General features: G+C 41.3%; 1 protein-coding gene across 4 annotated transcripts in view; it reads left to right on the top strand.

The window, feature by feature from the left end:
- LOC124043816 (calcitonin gene-related peptide type 1 receptor) overlaps positions 1 to 14,789 on the top strand; it is a 54,525-nt gene that overhangs the window by 31,911 nt on the left and 7,825 nt on the right. For 3 of the 4 annotated variants that reach the window (XM_046362840.1, XM_046362819.1, XM_046362810.1), the window contains 4 exons: positions 1,233 to 1,386; positions 9,238 to 9,378; positions 14,172 to 14,284; positions 14,596 to 14,687. In XM_046362840.1, coding sequence (XP_046218796.1) covers positions 1,359 to 1,386; positions 9,238 to 9,378; positions 14,172 to 14,284; positions 14,596 to 14,687 — 374 coding nt within the window. In that variant the 5' untranslated portion in view covers positions 1,233 to 1,358. The remainder of the gene's footprint in view (positions 1 to 1,232; positions 1,387 to 9,237; positions 9,379 to 14,171; positions 14,285 to 14,595; positions 14,688 to 14,789) is intronic. The other variant, XM_046362830.1, reaches the window with a different exon arrangement.

Genomic DNA, 14,789 nt, shown 5'->3' on the forward strand with positions numbered 1-14,789 from the left:
CTCACACACACACACACACACACACATACAAACGCACGCGCACACATATGCGCAGGGCCACATAAGTGCAGAGAAATGCTCTTTTCATGTCGACTGTCTCATTGGTGGGTTAATACACCGTATAAGATACTGTGTATGTTTACATTTTTAAAAGGCATGCCCAGTAATAGAACGCCACCATTTGCTGGGAAAAAAATGGTGTTTGTATCCTTTTTAATTCTAGTGAATTATCTATGCAGAAAATCTCAATAACTTAGGTGAACGTTTATATTGATGAATATTCAATAAAGTGCATGTGAGATTGGCAAGGGGTCAATATGATGGCATATAGGTCCAGACACTGGTAGGTTAACATGCATTAACTTGTTAACTGATTCTTGTCACTATTGTCCCCATCCATTTATCCCTCTCTGGGGGACTGATCTGTAGAACAAAGAGCAGGACAAACTTCAAATCATTGAATACAAAGCAGTGTATCCTGCTTTTGCGTCCAGTGATCACCTAATGATTCAGCAATAGAACAGCCACAATTTTGTTATTTTGGCATGACATTTTGTTAAGACTTGCAATTTTACATTGCCCCATGGTATTTGGGTTCACATTGGGTGATTTGACATGTCTTTGTACACCATTTACTTTGTTTAATTTTCCATGGAGCTCACATGGATTTAAAGGGAGTCGCTCGGCTCTACATTACGGCCTCTTCCTGTGTCCTAAATGAAGATATGGTGACTGAGCGTTTTTAATCGGTCCCCACGTTGAGTTCAAATATAGAATTCAGACACAACCCTGGGTGTAGACACATTTTAAAAATATACTGTGTTGTTTAGCTATTTGCTTACAGCCAAATGAGTCGACAAACTAATGATGGAGATGACAGACAATCTATATACAGTCCAGTTAATCGAGCTTAAGATGACTTCTATCAAATATGAATGAGGCCTTTTTGATTTTGTGATTAGCAAAAATATTAAATTAATAATGTTTATTAATTCCACTTAAGATTTGCATTTATATGATTCATATGATTGTATGCACACATGACTGTAAGTCGCTTTGGATAAAAGCGTCTGCTAAATGGCATATATACATATATACATATACATATACATTTTCTGCTATTAACTTGATACTGTTCCCTTGGATATTCTATATTTATTCTGTCGTGTGATGCCATGTAATGCTATGTGGGATGTTATGTTACGTAATGCACTGGGTTCTCTTACTTGTAGATCTTTGTTGTGGCTAGCCCAGAGGTGAACGAGACCCAGGAGTACGTACCGGTGAATGTCTACCACGACACAGACGTCACCAGGAAAAAGATTGTGACCGCCCAGTTTGAGTGCTACCAGAAAATCATGAAAGATAACGACCACAACAAAATAGGTAAAATGATCAAAAATGCATGACCTGTGTACAGGCACCACTGTCATTGGCATAGTGGGTCATGGTAAATTATTATTTGTGTGAGGGAAATTGAGCGTCTGACTCCCAAATAGGGAAAAGTTGTCTTGTAGCAAAACGAGGTTGCTACATTGACATACTTATTCTTTATTTATTGTAGAAAATTCTGAAACTAGTACCACTCATTGTGAATGGCAACATCCTCAACCGATTAGGTAGGACAACTTGATTATCGAGTGCTTGTGCTCATGTATGAGTTTGAATCCTAAGTGGGTTCGATTCATGTTGCGCAAGCACTCGAGCTGAGCAACTGATGTCCAACGAGGAGGTATTTCATAGGGAGAAAAAATGCTTGTGTAGTTCATGGCTGACAAGGTTTGATAATCCCACCAGTCTTATTTGTATCCAGGGAATTAACATTAGCCAATCGGCAGGTGAGGAGAGAAAAGGTGCTGAGGGACTGAGAGGAATGCCAATATATCAGTGCTGCAGTAATTTGGTGTCATTTACACAAGGGGCTTTAATCAGCCTCTTATTTCGATGCTAATCTGCTAGTGTTGTGTCTGATTAGCTTTAGGCTTGAGTGATATACCAATTATACCATATACCTGGGTATTTAAAGATACCGACTGTATGATTTTCAATACATTTTCATTTTATTTAACCTTTATTTAACTAGGCTATGTACAGGTGCAGTGATCTGTGAGCTGCTCTGACAGCTTGTGCTTAAAGTTAGTGAGGGAGATATGAGTCTCCAGCGTCAGTGATTTTAGCAGTTCATTCCAGTCATTGGCAGCAGAGAACTGGAAGGAAAGGTGGCCAAATTAGGATTTGGCTTTGGGGGATGACCAGTGAAATATACCTGCTAGAGCATCCAATTTGCTGAGTAGTGTTGGAGGCTATTTTGTAAATGACGTCGCCGAAGTCAAGGATCGGTAGGATAGTCAGTTTTACAAGGGTATGTTTGGCAACATGAGTGAAGGATGCTTTGTTTGAGAAATAGGAAGCCGATTCTAGATTGTGTATTGGAGATGCTTAATGTGAGTCTGGAAGGACAGTTTACAGTCTAGCCAGACATCTAGGTATTTATAGATGTCCACATATTCTAAGTCAGAACCGTCCAAAGTAGTGATGCTGAACGGGCGGGCAGGTGTTGGTAGCAATTGGTTGAAGAGCATGCATTTAGTTTTCCTTGCATTTTAGAGCAGTTGGAGGCCAGGGAAGGAGAGTTGTATGGCATTGAAGCTCATCTGGCGGTTAGTTAACACAGTGTCCAAAGAAGGGCCAGAAGTATACAGAATGGTATCGTCTGCGTAGAGGTGGATCAGAGAATCACCAGCAGCAAGCTGGTGTCAGTCAGCCCAAGAATTGAACCCTGTGGCACCCCCATAGAGACTGCCAGAGTTCCGGACAATAGGCCCTCCAATTTGACACACTGAACTAAGTCTGAGAAGTAGTTGGTGTACCAGGCCAGGCAGTCATTTGACAAACCAAGGCTGTTGAGTCTGGCGATAAGAATGTGGTGATTGACAGAGTCGAAAGCCTTGGCCAGGTTTATGAATACAGCTGCACAGTATTGTCTCTTATCGATGGAGTTTATGATACTGTTTAGGACCTTGAGCTTGGCTGTGGTGCACCCATGACCAGCTCGGAAACCAGACTGCATAGCGGAGAAGGTACGATGGGATTGGAAATGGTTGGTGATCTGTTTGTTAACTTGGCTTTCGAAGACCTTAGAAATGCAGGGCAGGATAGATATAGGTTTGTTGCAGTTTGGGTCTAGAGCGTCTCTCCCTTTGAAGAGGGGGATGACCGTGGCAGCTTTCCAATCTTTGAGGATCTCAGGAACGAAAGAGAGGTTGAACAGGCTAGTAATTGGAGTTGCAGCAATTTTGGATGATCATTTTAGAAAGAGAGGTTCCAGAGTTTCTAGCCCTACTTATTTGTAGGGGTCCAGATTTTTCAGCTCTTTCAGAACATCAGCTATCTGGATTTGCGTGAAGGAGAAATGGGGGAGGCTTGGGCAAGTTGCTGTGGGCGGTGCAGGGCTGTTGACCAGGGTAGGGGTGGCCAGGTGGAAAGCATGGCCAGCCGTAGATAAATGCTTCTTGAAATACTCAATTATCGTGGATTTATCAGTGGTGACATTGTTTCCTAGCCTCAGTGCAGTGGGCAGCTGGGAGGAGGTGCTCTTATTCTCTATGGACTTTACAGTGTCCCAGAGTTTACGTCTCTACAATCTAGCATGGGTAGGATGGTCATCTGAATCAGGGTTAGTTTGGCAGCTGGGGTGAAAGAGGAGCGATTACAATAGGGGAAACCAAGTCTGGACTTAGTTTTAGCCTGCAGCTTTGATATGTGCTGAGAGAAAGACAGTGTACCGTCTAGCCATACTCCCAAACACTTGTATGAGGTGACTACCTCAAGCTCTAAACCCTCAGAGGTAGTAATCCCACAAGTGTGGAGAGGGGCATTCTTTTTACCAAACCACATGACCATTGTTTTGGAGGTGTTCAGAACAAGGTTAAGGGCAGAGAAAACCTGTTGGACACTAAGCAAGCTTTGTTGTAGATCGTTTAACACAACATCCGGGGAGGGGTCAGCTGAGTATGTTATATCTAAGTCAAGGCTCCAGCTATGCATCTGGTTTTCTAACTTGCCAGCTAAGTGGTGAGATGTCAAGATCAACAGCAGAGACATTCAACCCCCTCCTGATCCCTGGTGCAGTGGTGTAAAGTACTTAAGTAAAATACTCTGAAGTACTATTCATGTAGCGTTTTGGGTTTTCTGCACCTTACTCAAAAAAATGTTTTTATTACTTTTACTTTTACTTCACTACATTCCTAAAGAAAATAATCAAAATTTTACTCCATACATGTTCCCTGACACCCAAAAGTACTCCTTACATTTTGAATACTGAGCAGGACAGGAAAATGGTTAAATTCACACACTTATCAAGATAATACGTGGTCATCCCTACTGCCTCTGATCTGGCGGACTCACTAAACACAAATGCAGAATTTGTAGATTATATCTCAGTGTTGGAGTGTGCCCCTGGCTATCCTTTAATTTGAAAAACATTAAAATGGTGCTGCCAGCTTTGCTTAATGTAAGGAATTTGAAGTGATTTATATTTTCTTTTACTTTTGATACTGAAGTAAATTTAGGCAATTACATCTACTTTTGATACTTAAGTATATTTAGAACCAAATACTTTTAGACTTTTACTCAAGTAGTATTTTACTGGGTGAATTTAACTTTTACTTGAGTAACTTTCTATTAAGGTATCAGTACTTTTACATAAGTATCCCAATTGTGTACTTTTTCCACTACTGCCCTGGGGCCGAAATTATATATATTTTTTTAATAGTGCCCCTTGTCTACACTTCCGGTAATACTGTATACCCCGGTATAGTACAGAAATGGTATGACGGTAGGGTCATCTGGATACTGCCCAATCCTAATTAGCATTCAGTCACACCAGCAATCAGCTAGGGGATGTTCGCTTGGAGTCTTGGCTAATTAGCAGTCCGATCACACTTATAATCAGTATTTAATTTTAGGGTAACCCTACAGGTGTAATACCAAAACTTTTTAAAGACCCTAAACATACTTAACTGACTATTTCAAACAAAACGTTTGGAGATGTTTGGGGAAGTATATTTGCCACTTTTCTTTTTTCAATAATGCTTTTGACTTTAGTGTTATATTGATTTATTAAAATGTTTGTGTGGGTGGATGCTACAGTAGGAGGTATGACACATTTTCTTCAGTAGAAGGCCCAATCTTTGTCAGGGAAATGTTTTCTAAAATAAGTCTCCCCATCAAGAGCAACGTCTAGCTCTTCTATTATTTCAAGCGTTATTGTCACCACATGCCAGGGATTGTGAATTTCAATCCAAAGCTTTAAAACCCACATCCCACCCTGTTGTCAAAAACAAAGTCTGAAACTCCCGACTATTAGATAAAAGTGAAGAAAAGTAAATAGTGAGACAAGCAGGGGTATTTTTGTTTTTTCAAATTCAAACCCAAGAAAGGGCATTTGTATTCCTTTCTGATTCAATGTTGTTCCCTAAGATTGATTTTAGTCAACTGGACTTTTTGGTGGATGGAAGACAGTATCAGGAAGCAGTTCTATATTTAGAAATCAGTCTGATGTGAGATGTTTCATTATCTGGGTTTCCACAGTAATATCTCATTGCCACCATACAATTAGGGGCTTAGTCAGAATCAATAGTTGTTAATGCGTTCGTTTTGTACATAACAAACTGATAAGTAGACAAAAAACCACAAAGACATTAGCAACAAGATATTTCAGAAGATGTCTCCAATAACATATGTATTTAATGTCAACAAACAACATTAAAAGGTTTCATATACTCATATACAGCCTGAATTCAAAATGTATTAAATATATTTATTGTGTCGCCAATGTACACACAATAGCCCATAATGAAAAAGTGAAACATAACATAACACATAACACAGTTAATTGCTTTGGCACATTTTTTACAGTATTACTTAATTAAGTGCCTTGTTGAAAATAGGATACATGTTTTTGAATTTTTTTTTGATTATGCTTCCTTCATTTCACTGTCAATTAGGTTATTATTGTGGAGTAACTACAATATTGTTGATCCATCCTCAGTTTTCTCCTGTCATTAAACTCTGTAAATGTTCTAAAGTCACTATTGGGTGGTTTCCTTCCTCTCCGGGAACTGAGTGAAAGGATGCCTGTATCTTTGTAGTGACCGGGAGTATTGATATACCATCCAAAGTGTAATTAATAACTTCACCATGCTCAAAGGGGATTTACTGTATACTTTTTTTACCCATCCAATAGGTTCCCTTCTTTGCGATCCATTGGAAAATCTTGTTGGTTTTTGTGGTTAAATCTACGTTTGAAATTCACTGCTCGACTGAGAGACCTTCAAAACAAATCCAATTGTATTAGTCACATGCACCGAATATGAGCCCGAATACGAGCCACAATGCAGTTTTAAAAAAGATGGATAAGAAAAATAAATAAAAGTAGAGATTGTTGTCCTGGCACCACACGGCCAGGTCTCTGACCTCCTCCTCCTCGTTGTCTGTGATCACTGTTGCGTCATCGGCAAACTTGATGATGGTGTTGGAGTCATGCCTGGCCATGCAGTCATGAGTGAACATGGAGTACAGGAGGAGACTGAGCACACACCCCTGAGGGGCCCCTGTGTTGAGGATCAGCGTGGAAGATGTGTTGTTACCTATCCTTACCACCTGTGGGCGGCCCGTCAGCAAGTCCAGGATCCAGTTGCAGAGGGAGGTGTTTAGTCCCAGGATCCTTAGTTTATTGATGAGCTTTGAGGGCACTGTGGTGTTGAATGCTGAGCTGTAGTTAATGAATAGCATTCTCACATAGGTGTTCCTTTTGTCCAGGTGTGAAAAGGCAGTGTGGAGTGCAATGGAGATTGCATTATCTGTGGATCTGTTAGTGCGGTATGCAAACTGGAGTGGGTCTAGGGTTTCTGGGACAATGGTATTGATGTGAGCCATGGGCAGCCTTTCAAAGCACTTCATAGCTACAGATGTGAGTGCTACGGGTCAATAGTCATTTAAGCAGTTCCTGGGCACAGGCACTATGGTGTTCTGCTAAAAACATCTTGGTATTACAAACTTGGACAGGGAAAGGTTGAAAATGTCAGTGAAAACACTTGCCAGTTTGTAAGCGCATGCTCGCAGTAGACGTCCTGGTAATCCGTCTTGCCCCGCGGCCTTGTGAATGTTGACCTGTTTAAAGGTCTTACTCACATCGGCTGCGGAGAGCGTGATGACACAGTCTTCCAGAACAGCTGGTGCTCTCATGCATGTTTCAGTGTTCTTTGTCTCGAATCGTGCATAGAAGTAGTTTAGTTCATCTGGTTGGCTTGTGTCACTGGGCAGCTCTCGGCTGTGCTTCCCTTAGTAGTCTTGAATGGTTTGCAAGCCCTGCCACATCCGACGAGCATCAGAGCCGGTGTAGTGTGATTCGATCTTAGTCCTGTATTGATTCTTTGCCTGTCTGATGGTTTGTCGCAGGGCATAGCAATATTTCTTATAAGCTTAGGGGTTAGAGTCCCATTCCTTGAAAGCGGCAGCTCTAGCCTTTAGCTCAGTGCGGATGTTGCCTGTAATCCATGGCTTCTGGTTGAGGTATGTACGTACGGTCACTGTGGGGACGACATCATCGATGCACTTCTTGATGAAGCCAATGACTGATGTGGTTTCCTCCTCAATTCCATCGGAGGAATCCCGGAACTTATTCAAGTCTGTGCTAGCAAAACAGTCCTGTATCTTAGCATCTGCTTCATCTGACCAGTTTTTTATTGATCTAGACACTGGTGCTTCCTGATTTAATTTTTGCTTGTAATCAGGAGGATAGAATTATGGTCAGATTTGCCAAATGGAGGGTGAGGGAAAGCTTTGTATGCACCTCTGTGTGTGGAGTAAAGGTGGTCCAGAGATGTATTCCCTCTGGTTGCACATTTAACATGCTAATAGAAATTTGGTAAAACGGATTTAAGTTTCCCTGCATTAAAGTCCCCTGCTACTAGGAGTGCCGTCTCTGCGTGAGCGTTTTCTTGTTTGCTTATGGGGGAATACAGTTCATTCAATGCTGTCTTAGTGCCCTTGATGGTATGTAAACATCTACGTAAAATACAGATTAAATCTCTAGGTAGATAGTGTGGTCTACAGCTTATCATGAGATACTCTACCTCAGACGAGCAATAGCTTGAGACTTCCTTAGATATTGTGCACCAGACGTTATTTATAAAAATCCATAGTCCGCCGCCCTTTGTCTTACCAGACCCCGCTGTTCTATCCTGCTTGTACATCGTATAACCAGCCAGCAACATGTTGATAGTGTCATCGTTCAGCCACGACTCCGTGAAGCATAAGATACCACAGTTTTGAATGTCCCGTTGGTAGCTTAATCTTCCGCATAGATCATATATTTTACTCTCCAAAGATTGCACGTTTGCTAGCAGAATGGAAGGAAGTGGAGGTTCGCCTACGAATTCTCAGAAGGCAGCCCGCCTTCTGGCCCTTTTTTCTCTGCCTCCTCTTCACACAAGTCACGAGGATCTGGGCCTGTTCCTGAGAAAGCAGTATGTAATTCGCGTTGGCCTCGTCAGACTCGTTAAAGGAGAAAAAGGATTATGCCGGCCAGTGTTGAGTAATCGCAGTCCTGATGTCCAGAATTTATTTTCGGTCATAAGCGACGGTAGCGGTACAAAATAAGTAAAAAAATAAGTTACAAAAACATCACCAATAAACAAACAAAAAACATAATCAGTTGGGGACATGTAAAACTTCAGCCTTCTTCTCCGGCGCCATTGTTGACCTTACAAATAATCGTATGTGTGGGGTACAGAGGTGAGGCAGTCATGGAAAAATCATGTTAAACACTTTTATTGCACACGGATTGAGTCCATGCAATTTATTAGGTGACTTGTTAAGCAAATTATTACTCCTGAACTTATGTTTGCCAAAACAAAATGGTTGAATAGTTATTGATTCAAGATATTTCAGCTTTTCATTTTTTATTCCACTTTGACATTATGGGGAATTGTCTGTAGGCCAGTGACAAAAACAATCCAAATTTAATTGATTTTTAATTCAGACTGTAACACAACAACATGTTGAAAAAGTCCAGGGATGTGAATTCTTTCTGAAGACACTGTATGTACTTACATCACATATTGATTTAAACTGCGTATTGGGTTGACCTGCTTCGGTGAACCACAGTGTTGATTAGTGTAACAGACAGTGTCAGTGACCTCACCTCTCAGTGCTCCTGCTTTATTTGAACAGGTTTCTTCTCTGATGGTTTCTATGCTGCAGGACCAGTGTGTAACCGGACTTGGGATGGGTGGCTGTGCTGGGACGACACAGAGGCAGGCTTCACTTCAGAGCAGTACTGCCCTGACTACTTCCAGGACTTTGACCCCTCAGGTAACCTCCGAAGCCCACGGGTGGCTGCTATCAATGTACTTGTATGCATCATTTCCAATTTCCCATATATAGTTTTTTGTAAATATATATTAATTAACGATATTTTCCTTTTTTATTATTTTCCTCTAACCCTACCACCCCTCCCCTGATTGGAGTAAACTAATGGACAACAATACTTAGGCGTCCACTTCCAGCGTATACATACTACATACATTTCACGGACAGTATATTTTACATTAGTTATCTTTTGTTTGTTTGTAGTCCCAGCCTACAGCTACCCTCAACCCCTCCCATCTATCTCTGAAGACCATCCAGGCCCAGCCTTCAGCTACCCTCAACCCCTCCCATCTATCTCTGAAGACCATCCATTTTTCCATTGTGCTGTGATGTTTCATAGAAGTTCTGAAGCTTGTATTTCTCATAGTTTCTACAGATTGTAAATTTAAGATAAACACCTTTGCTAAGAGTATTATTATATTACTGATCGATTGACTATGATTATCAAATCACCCAGCAGTGCTATTTGCAGAGTTGGCTAAATGTTGAATTTTTTTCAGCTATTCCTGAACCTGCGATCAAAAACAAGCTACATATGAGCAGTACCGAAACAAGTGATCTAATGATTCTGTCTCTTCTTTTTTATTTATCACAATTGTGACCGACCTGCTTTGATTCGGTCTAAGGCTGTTTTTGTGGTATCCACAGCATTGGTGACTGCAACTGTGCTGCTGGCAACAATTTTTATTTTGCCAATGTTTACTGCCACCGACCATATTCAACGGGTGTTTGAGCTTTCATAAATTCCTCAGTTATTCTGCACTCTGGCAGTCAGACGAGAGTGCTCTGAAAAATCAGAGTAGATAGCCAGAGCGAATTTACCAGCTGGCTGTCAACAGTTGTCGCAGTGACATTCTAATGAAATGGTTACTTGCAGAATGGAGTCTTTTGTTAAGACATGTAGCGAGCTAGGTAAACAACAAACCATAATCCCAACTCATGACGTTACAGCCCTGTATGAATCTGCAGGGAGCTAACCAATCAAGTTCAATATTAGCTAGCTAAAATTAGGCTGTAACTAGCAAAAGCAAATTGTGCTGAGATACGAATAATAAGATCATACACGTAATTTTAGCCAGTGAGCCAGCCAGCTAACGTTAGCTAACTAACTAACTGTACAATTTAACTTGAAATGAAAATTGCTTTCTGTCAAAATTAGAAACTTGCAATATCTGAAAATGTAGCTCTCTAGACTATTTTACCCGTGCCCTGAAATCAGAGTAGATAGCCAGAGAGAATTTACCAGCTATGTAGACATGTCTGGTAGCATAAATCATATCTAATTTGGCTAACTTTCTATTAAAATATATTGTAGTGAAATAATTTCTTTCTTTCGGTATATATATACTGAGTACTTCACAGTTGAAACATTTGATTGGTAAACTACATGGTAATGTAAAGGTTGTATTCTTTTTTTATTGTATTGTATTTCAAAATGTTGTTTGGTGAATCATGGAAGACTCCATCATTTGTAACAAGTTTCTGTAAATAGTTTTCCGTTCGATGTTGAAGAGAAAAAAATATTTGGTGCATTTTTCCCTATTTTCCTTCCAGTTGGCTTTATTTTTAGAATATATTACACTTGATCTTTCATGAATAAATTGCTAAATTTCTTTTAGTTTTTCCTCAAACTTATTCTGTGCCTTCTGCGTCATGTTCTGTCTTAGAATACTTCTAAAATTGCAGACTCAGGGTGTTCCAGTTCAGTGGTACCAAGTAGATATGCTGTACTAATAAACCTCAGGATTTTGTTCTAGCCCAGCACTAGCACATCTGTTTCAGATTATAATCTAATCATGGTCATAAATCTGGATCACGACCAGTTTTAATCAGTGTGTTAGTGCTGGGCTGGAACAAAGGCCTGCACACCATGTCAAATCAAATCACATTTTATTTGTCACATGCTTTGTAATCCACAGGTGTAGACGAACAATGAAAGGCTTACTTACAGGTCCTTTTCCAACAATGCAGGGTGAAAGATAAAGATAAAAAATAAATACATTGAAATAGTGACACAAGGAATAAATATACAGTGAATAACGAATAAACAGTAAAAATAAAGAGTAAATATAACATGGCTATATACTGGGAGTACTAGTACCGGGTACATTTTCAGAGGTACGAGGTAATTGTGGTAGCTATATGTAAGGGTAAAGTGACTAGGCAACAGGATAGAAAATACACAACAGCAGCAGGGTATGTGGTGAGTGTGAAAGTGCGTGTGTGTGTGTGTGGCGTCATTATGCATGTGTGCATGTGTTATGTGTGTGGGTGTATGCAGTGTGTATGTGTGTGTAGGGGGTGTCAGTGTAAGTATATGTGACTGTGTGGGTAGAGTCTAGTCAAGTGATTGGGTCTTAATGTAGATAGCAGCCTCTCTGAGTTAGTGATTCCTGTTACATATATATAACATTATATGAGGTGGCATTGTTTAAAGTGGCTAGTGATACATATATTACATCAATTTTTTAATTATTAAAGTGGCTAGAGTTGAGTCAGTATGTTGACAGCAGCCACTCAATGTTAGTGATGGCTGTTTAACAGTCTGATGGCCTTGAGAGGAAAGCTGTTTTTCAGTCTCTCGGTCCCAGCTTTGATTCACCTGTACTGACTTAGCCTTCTGGATGGTAGTAGTGGTGTGAACAGTCAGTGGCTCGGGTGGTTGATGTCCTTGATGGTCTTTTTGGCCTTCCTGTGACATCAGGTGCTATAGGTGTCATGGAGGGCAGGTATTTTGCCCCTGGTGATGCATTGTGCAGACCGCACTACCCTCTGGAGAGCCTTGCGGTTGAGGGCAGTGCAGTTGCCATACCAGGCTGTGATACAGCCCAACAGGATGCTCTCAATTGTGCATCTGTTAAAGTTTGTCAGGGTTTTGGGTGCTCGAATTTCATCTACCTTGTTGTCAAGAGACTGAACATTGGCTAGTAGTATACTTTGGAGTGGTGTGCGATGTGCACGTCTACGGAGCCTGGCCAGGTGGCCGCTTCATCGGCCACTTCTGGGGCATCATTGTTTTGGATCACCTACTGGAATTAGCTCCATTGTCCTGGGTGGTGGTCCGAACAGAGGATCTGCTTCGGGAAAGTCGTATTCCTGGTCGTAATGTTGGTAAATTGACGTTGCTCTTATATCCAATAGTTATTCCCGGCTGTATGTAATAAGACTTAAGATTTCCTGGGGTAACAATGTAAGAAGTAATAGATCAAAAAAACTAAATATTGCCTAGGTTCCTAAGAACTCGAAGTGTGTGTACATAGAGTCAGTGCAGGAGAGTTTGTGCAAAAAAAAGTGTATGTGTGTGTTGGAGTGTCAGTGTAGTATGTGTGAGTGTGTGGGTCGAGTCCAGTGTGTGTGCATAGAGTCAATGCCAGAGAGTTAGTGCAAGAACGGGTCAATGCAGGTAGTCTGTGTAGCCATCTGATTAGCTATTTAACAGTCGGTGTAGAAACTGTTCACAGTCCCAGACTTGGTGCACTGTTTTTTAAATTTAACTAGGCAGTTCAAACAAGAACACATTCTTATTTACAATGTCGGCCTACCCCGGCCAAACCCCAACTACGCTGGGCCAATTGGGTGCCGCCCTATTGAACTCCCAATCACAGCCGGTTGTGATACAGCCTGGAATCGTACCAGGGTCTATAGTGAAACTTCTAGCACTGAGATGCAGTGCCTTAGACCGCTGCATCACTCTGGAGCCCAAGTAGCGCATTCTGTGTGGTAGCAGAAAGAACAGTCAATGGCTTGAGTAGCTGAAGTCTTTGAACATTTTTGGGGTCTTCCTCTGACGCCTGGTACAGAGGTCCTGGATGGCAGGGAGCTTGGCCCCAGTGATGTACTGGGGCGTACTCACCACCCTCTGTAGAGCCTTGCAGTTTTCATACCAAGGGTGATGCAGCCAGTCAAGATGCTCTCAATGGTGCAGCTCTAGAACTTTTTGAGGTTCTAAGGGTCCATGCCAAATCTTTTCAGCCTCCCACACAGTTGGCCCAATCACAACTGTATAGGTGTGTGTTGACCATGTTAATTCCTTAGTGATGTGGACACCAAGGAACTTGAAGCTCTCGACCCGCTCCACTACAGCCCCATCGATGTGGATGGGGGCGTGCCCGCCCCTCCATTTCCTGTAGTCCACGATCAGCTCCTTGGTCTTGCTGACAATGAGGGAGAGGTTGTTGTCCTGGCACCACACTGCCAGGTCCCTAACCTACTCCCTATAGGCTGCCTCTCCAGGACGGGAGTAGGAGACCCTTGGTCTAATTGAGTGACATCAGTGGTAGTGAAATTCAACCTACAGTGGGTCCCCCAGGATCAACATTGAAAAACACTGGATTTAAGGCAGATCAATCCCTTTTCCAATGTACTCCTTTGTAATCAAGCCCTAGAGCAGGGATGCCCAACCGTCTTCCTGGAGATCTACTGTCCTGTAGGTTTTCAGTCCAACCCTAATTTAGCGTATCTGATTCAGCTAGTTATTAAGGTCTTGTTGAGCAGCTAATAAGTAGAATCAGGTGTGTTTAAATTAGGGTTGGACTGAAAACCCACAGGACGGTAGATCTCCAGGAAGAGGTTTGGGCATCCCTGCCAGAAGCCTTGTTGCTTTAAAAGCACTTGCAAATTATATTACTTCGAGGAAAGATGACTTCAGAAAAAGCAACTTCAAGTCTGCATTTTGAAGACTGTATTTGATGTGTTTATAGATTCATCTACTTACATTTTGATATAATGCTCTACAGAATTGGTGACAAAAATATGCAGTGACAACGGCCACTGGTTTCTGCATCCCGAGAGCAACCGAACATGGACCAACTACACACGATGCAACGAGCATACTAATGAGGGCAGAATGGTACGTTGCGGCCCAAAAAACAACAACTCTCAAATGGATGTTCCGTTAATTCAAACGCAAGTGCTTGCTGCATGTGAAGAATGTCACTTTGACCTCCTGCAGAAACTTCCAGATGGCTATTTTGATTGAATGGACATTAAGTACTTGAAAATACTCTTTGCTCTTTGATTATCAGGGCTATGGGACTTGCATTATAATTTTGTATTGATTCATCAATGCATTGCCATTATATAGCTGGGTTTAGGGAGTTCGGAACACATACAGTAATATGCTAGGGCAATATGATGCTTATTGTGTCTATTCTCTTTCAGACTGCCATGAATTTATTCTACTTGGCCCTCATCGGTCATGGCTTATCACTGACATCCCTATTAATTTCCCTGGGAATATTTTTCTATTTCAAGTGAGTATAAATGAACCAAACAATAGAACTAATTGAATATTCAAAGGTTTTGTTCCTGGATCTGTTATTAGACACGGACAGTTGATGCAAAATTACTTTTGG

Source organism: Oncorhynchus gorbuscha, linkage group LG01, assembly GCF_021184085.1.
Source record: "Oncorhynchus gorbuscha isolate QuinsamMale2020 ecotype Even-year linkage group LG01, OgorEven_v1.0, whole genome shotgun sequence".
Classification (NCBI taxonomy): Eukaryota; Metazoa; Chordata; class Actinopteri; order Salmoniformes; family Salmonidae; genus Oncorhynchus; species Oncorhynchus gorbuscha.